At 45.0% G+C, this 6,987-nt stretch overlaps 1 protein-coding gene across 1 annotated transcript; it reads left to right on the top strand.

Moving 5' to 3' along the window:
* Window positions 1-6,331: 6,331 nt before the first annotated feature.
* Window positions 6,332-6,745, top strand: LOC136510584 (uncharacterized). The gene has a single exon (XM_066504986.1). It carries the CDS (start codon window positions 6,332-6,334, stop codon window positions 6,743-6,745), a length of 414 nt encoding a protein of 137 aa, XP_066361083.1.
* Window positions 6,746-6,987: the final 242 nt, after the last annotated feature.

The following is a 6,987-nucleotide window of genomic DNA, read 5'->3' as shown; positions in this document are numbered from 1 at the left end:
CCATGCCAAGGATTAATGGGCCCAGTTTGGAATTTGGCCCATCTGCATATTAATGAGATATGGTGGAGAGTTTAGTACCACCTTGCTTGCTAAAGGTGGGAGGGTGCCAGGTTCTCCCCATAAAAGGACCCCCAGACCTCCTCCAGGAAGCCATCTCATTGAGGATCAATATCTTGATCATTCAGAGATCGATCTCATTCGAGATCAAGACATAACACAAGAGAGAAATCTCCACAACACTCTCAAGATGTAGAAGTAGAATAGTTGAGTTGAGAGTTAGGGAGAGTTGAGCTATGCTCAGGTTATGGAGGAGTCCTCTGAGGTTTGGTATATCTTTGTATCTTACCTTTGCAAGACATATGCTTTAATATAGTTATCTTCTCTATTTACTTTATGCCTTTCATGTGTATGGTTAGTATAGTTATCACACATTAGCATGGGATCTCTGCTCATATTGAGTGCTCTAGTCATTGATCTTGATTAGAGTAGTAATCATTAGAATAGACATGGTGTCTAGGCTAGTGTTTACTTGAGATTGCACCCAATCCCATGGTTAGTTGTGGTAGCCCCAGAGGTGATAGCTCTGTCTGGCCTTATCCACCACATTCGGGTTGGTGTTCATAGAGCTTTTTGGCAGCGTGAGCCGACCACCCCTTCCCAGTCTTTTTTGAGGATCAGAAAGGTACTACTGCTCCAAAGCTTTGTTGGGTGTGATTTCTATATCTATCCATGCTTTAGTTATATCTAGTCTAAACTAGAAGAGAACTAAAGTAATAGAGAAGTATTCAGGAACCTTAAGCTCACCCGTTTTCCTCTCAATTTAGCTAGACTACTCATTTATTTATCATGGAATTCTCCTGTGTGTGTCATTATCCATAACTCTTATCATTATTATCATTTACCCCCACTTTAGTCAAGTCGGTATATTAGTTAGTAGATACATGATGGTGAACTATCAACTTCTTTAACCATTGTTTCCCTATGAAAAAATACGATACCTTGGAATACTCCTAGGTGAAAGCTACAACGGTATCCATGCTCTTGTAGTTTTTTCTGTTTGCATTAAAAAATACCAACAAGCTTTCTAACACCGTTGCTAGGAAAAGAATTGGTGTAAAGATTTTGATATTAACCTTGATGTCTGCTAATCTAGTTTACCACTAGCTATTGTGGGATTACCCCTGTTCTGTTGAATTATGGAATAGACAGGACAACAGATGTTGTTTTATCCTTCCAGCAAATTTCCACAAGAAGAAGAATAAACATTGAAGAACCCAGGGTGCCTAAACGTTCATGATCTATCAACACTAGAACCCTGCCATCTCACATGTTTGTATAGATTTATATATTATTCTAACCATGTGTAGATTGGAGAAAAGGTTGTTGTCACCAGAATTCAACTCTCATCCCATATGATGAACATAGACACTGTGTCTCAGAAGTTCCATCTCAAATTGTGAGTCATGGTGAGTTTGATCGAGAAAGGTGAGATAGTCCTGCTCATGGACTTTTAGATTTTTGCATTCCACTGCATGTTTACTTTGAATAATCCATGCATCCACTCCATTTAGTTTGAGTTTTCTTATGTCAAATCCACACCATGTTTAGCTCCCTACATACATCCATATCACTTGCATCTTTATCTAAATAAAAAGAGAAAATATAAATATTCCTCACCATGATCATGGTCCTTCATCTCTATTTTAGCAAATCTCTGAAATGCTTTTATGCTACCTTTGTTTGCTATAGTATGCTTAGGTTTTGAAGTATCTTCATTCACCTTTTAAATTAAGCATGGTGTTTAGATTAAAATGTTTTCCTAAATTAAATTAGACATGGTGTCTAGTTTGATTTTTTGAACCAAGAGGTGTGCTGATTTTACTTCCAAAGGCTTTTTAAACTAAGCATGGTGCTTAGGTTAAAATGCTTTCCTAAATCAAATTGGATGTGGTGTCTAGGTTGATTTTTGAACCAAAAGCATGCTTTAGTAGATAATGGCTATTGTTGGACTAACTCCTATAGAAAACTCTCAAATTCAATTTGGGAAAGTCCCGAGATGAACTTACATCAAAGATGAATCAAGGCATATGATGAACTCCAATAACTTTGTACAAAGAAGACATAGCTCATCCTTCATGGATGAAACAACTTTAAGTATCAAAGTTCATTCACTTTGCCTTTTGCTACAAGTACCTTTGCCTTGAGCCATGCTAAAATGCAGCGAACAAATAAAAACATGATAAACAAAATCTATGCTAAAGTAATCTTAAACTGTCTCTTCATTAGCATAGATGAAAATCACATAAATTATGGACAACAACCCATATTTGAAATTTGTTATATTCCTTCGGGTATGTGTCCACTGACATTTTGTAGGGATAAATAAATATAAACTATGACTATTCATGGTTTGGTGTGAATCTGCAAACCCAAACCAAACCACCACTGTAGCTATGAAACAAAGAGGAAGAAGACAAGTGCCACAAAATGGATATACAATAAAGCACTCACTCATAGGAAGTGGATAAACAAATCAACAGGCCATGAGAAAGACAACCTAGCATTGAGCTTTCCCAAGACTCAAACAGGATGGTGATGATAAGCAAGGTGCAACCCACCTTGTATTGGCAAATTGATGTCTACTCTCATCATCTTCGAAAGACACCAACTCACACATCGGCAACAAGGACTAGGATGACGAGATGCCACTACATCATGGCATGCATCCTCATGTCAACAAACATAATGGTGGTTTGTCGACCGTGTCTCATAAGGCCATGAACAATCATGGTTGCAAGATGACATCCCTAAGTCATTGGAGATGAAGTATTCATGCAAATACCAATGAGGTTCCTCCCTCGATCTTTAAGATAGTTGGCATAATGATAACTATGGGTGTATGACCTTGGATACCCATGGCACAAGACATGGGCTGCGTTGCTAGGGATAGCCCAGCCCATAAGATGAAGCCTTGTGGAGCACGACGCTGCTCGGCGTGCCCCGTAAGACACCGGGAAGATATCCTAAAGATATGGCGTAATCTGTTAGGATATGTTATGATCCCATGATTCATGTAATCTGTTATTACTTGACGATTATCTCCTAGATCCAACCAACCTATAACCCTACCCCTGGCTATATAAGGTGGGTAGGGAACCTCCTCAAAACACACACAATATCATACGATAGCCAATACAAACCAACGAACCATAGGAGTAGGGTATTATGTCGTGCTGACGGCCCAAACTTGTCTAACTCTTGTGTCTCTATTGCCTTCTTGTTCTTGATTACACACATCTCTGCCGATCAATCTACCTTCATGGGATACCCCTTAGAGGACTGCTGATGATATTCTATCGATAATTGGCGCGCCAGGTAGGGGTGTGCATGCTGTTTCATGTTAAATAAGATGGTATGATTTCTGAGCTCTCCATTCTCCCCAAAGCCTAGCCAAACCTTCACAGTTAGGTCAATCTCCTGGTTCATCAATGAAAACGACGATGGGGAGATCATCGAGTCAGTGTAGAACTCTATTACGTCAATTACGCCTATGCCTACGCCAGCAGATCCAATCTTGGAACCACATCCAAGGTCGTCTTCATCAGCAACTCGTCAGTCGCTCCCTCGCTACCCAAGGAAGCAAATCGACTATGATGACTTGATCGTAGCTATCGATCAGGTTAACCAAAAGCTTTTCAACTGCTTGTCCATTGCCGAATCGGCCCTTGTGCTAGCTATAGATGACAAGGTGTTTTCACCATGTCCACATCGTCGAACGACATGCTCTGACCACTCCATACACTCCTGCCATCATAGATGGTCCGAGGAGCCCCTCGACATCACTGTGACATAGGAAGTGTGCATGATTCATCACCGACTAGCCGCTCAGCATCAACCACCTCACAGATCCAATCTGCTTAGGTCCAATCAGCATAGCCAAAGAGATGGCGCCTTAATGGCCCTACCCTTTGGGCTCACCAGCATCGCCGCCTCCTACCAAGACACCCTCAGGGGCAAATTCACCGACCAGATCGATGGAATTCATCCAACCACCGATCATCTCGATGACGTTCATCCATTCACTGACCTCACCACCAACCGGCCGCACGTATGATCAACATGGTGGCAATTCACTAGTTTGGTGAGGAATGTCTCCACACCATCTTGGAAGAGACCCCGAGCACCGAATCCCAAGGCTCTATGAAAATGATCTTTGAGACTCCCACTGATTTTCCTCCCTTCCCACCAGGGTTGGGGGGAAGGATTTTTCATGTCAGCGCCAACGAGCCATCCCATGATGGGGAAAATGATGAGGAGCGCCAATAGCACCTCAATAGAAATGCCAACCATGAGTAGCGCTGAGCAAATGAGGCTGTAATTATGTTAGCCGAGGCTGTTCGCAATGAAGAATAACTCAACTCGCAAGGGAGGCCATGCCCACTCCGCCACAACCTCGACGACAAATTCGACCGCATCGATGGCCACAATGTCTACAAGACCCCAAGCACCAACTTGGCTGTGGCCACCAACAAGCTCACTCGACTCAAACAAATGCCAGAGGTCGCCAAGGTCGCCGCAATGCTTAAAGCTATGCATTGCTAGGTCAATAAGATCCGCTAGGATCAGGGACCTTTCTACTCGACAAGCTCGAATCATCGATCTGCCCTGCCAAGATCCAATCGCTGCCCTAGCAGAAGCTGTTTCGCCAACCAACATCGTGATGATAGACAACCCCTCTAGGGGGAGCTAGGGGGAACCATATCAACGACCCTCACCAACACAATCAAGAAGTCGACCAAGATGTCCAAGAACACATCAACAACCTCTTGGATGAATGACATCATATCGATGGGCGTCGTTTCTCTCGGCATGAGGAGGTACGCCGGTGTCAAGAATACGAGCAAGAATTCGATAATCTGGATGTGGCCCTCTAGCCACTCAATGTCAGCAATGCTCCCAATCCCAATGGTGATGATCCTGAAGGGCCCCGAGCATTCATGAGAGCACTCTAAACACTCTAGTGGCCCCATGGTTTCAAAATCAATAGGGTCGAGCCCTACAAGGGGCGGATGAATCCCACATAGTGACTACAAGCTTATGCCACCACTGTGCAAGCCGCCAGGGGAGATACCAGTGGCATGGCAAACTATCTTCCCATCATGCTCATGCCAATCGCAATGAACTGTCTCACGAGCCTTGCCCTAGATTCCATCAAACCTTGAGAACAATTGAAGAAGGTCTTCACCTACAATTACATGGCTATGTGTACTCAGCCGAGCACCAAGCATGATTTGAATTGTATTTAACAGAAACCGTTCGAGCTTCTCCATTGCTACATCAAATGTTTTTCTGAGATGAGGAATTCTATTCCCAACATCACGGAAGCAGAAGTCATCACCGCCTTTGTCTGAGGACTCCATCACCACGACCTCCACTCCAAATTCCATCATAAGCCATCAAGGAGGACTGGCGAGATGATTATGACCGTCGATCAATACGCCAATGCTGAAGAGGCCAAAGTTCACTTCAATGAGGATGCGGGCACTCACCGCTCCACTCGCCACAGTGATGATCACCCCAATCAACAATGCCATAGTGACCGCCGCTACGACAACCATGGCCACCATCAGGACAGTGGTCGTGATCGGCCAGAAGGATCTAAAGCTGGTCAGTATCGCCACTGTCGATCAGACAGCATCGTCATCACCGTTGATGAACCTCAGGCCAAATGTAACTACGATGAGCAGTACAAGAAAATCCTCGAAGGCTCATGCCCCCTCCACAAGAATAGCAAGCACAAGATGAAGGACTATGTTGGCTTGGCTAAGGAGTTCTAGGCCAAAAAGAAGGATGACAACAACGACGATGGAGCCAGAGGTCACCGACCACTTGGGGACAACAATAGTGCCTTCTAGGATCATGACAAAGTGGTCGCCACTATCTTTGAGGGCCTCACCGCCGTCGAAAATAGAAGAGATAAAAAACTCACCGCCCACCGGTTGCTCGCCATCAGCTCAGACAACGCTATCACTAACCCCAGCTATCGTCCCTAGTCTAAGGTCCTCATCACTTTTAGCAGGGCCAACCAGTGGGTGGACATCCCATACACAGGACGCTTTCCCCTTGTTCTCGATGCAACCATCAAGAAGGTACTCTTCAGGAAAGTACTCATCGATGGCGGAAGTGCCCTGAACCTGCTCTTCATTGGAGCCCTAAAGGAGCTAGGCCTTGGAGTAGAAGACCTCACTCCCTCTGACTCCTCCTTCTAGGGGTGGTACCTGGCAGGCCATCCAAATCGCTTGGAGAGATCACCCTCCTGGTACAATTCAGCATGGCTAGCAACTTCCTTATCGAGCACATCAACTTCTACATCCCCGACTTCAACACCGCCTACCATGCCATACTTGGCCGGCCAGCTCTAGCCAAGTTCATGGCCATACCATACTACACCTATCTAGTATTGAAGATGCCCATGCCTACAAGAGTTCTGGCTCTGTGGGCCAACCTCTCCATCACCTATGCCTACGAAATAGAGAGTCTCTCCCTCACCGAAGCCACCGACCTCTCCATCCAGATGGCTAATATGATCAATGATGCCAAGACGGTGCCCGCCGATGACCTAGAGATCCTAGTGCTGGAGCCTCCAGGTGCCTTTGCCAAGTCTAAGGAAATGAAAGAGGTCGGCCTTGACCTCGATGACCCCACCAAAACTGTCAAGATTGGGGCTCATCTTGACCCCAAATAGGAAAGCACGCTCGTCTCCTTCCTACGTGCCAATGCTGACTTGTTTGATTAGAAACCTACACACATGCCAGGGGTACCACGGGAGAAGATCGAGCACTCCTTGGATGTCTCGCCGACCGCTAAGCCGATCAAGCAGAAACTCCGACAATTCATGCCAGGCAAGGGATGCACAAGCTCTCCTCCCCCCTAGGAAGGGCCTTACATGGTCAAAGATGTTACCCGACCAAGGTCTTACCGGCTATG

The sequence above is a fragment of the Miscanthus floridulus genome, chromosome 16 (genome assembly GCF_019320115.1).
Source record: "Miscanthus floridulus cultivar M001 chromosome 16, ASM1932011v1, whole genome shotgun sequence".
NCBI lineage: Eukaryota > Viridiplantae > Streptophyta > Magnoliopsida > Poales > Poaceae > Miscanthus > Miscanthus floridulus.
Note: the sequence above shows the minus strand (reverse complement) of the source record. Positions and strands in the feature narration are given on the sequence as shown.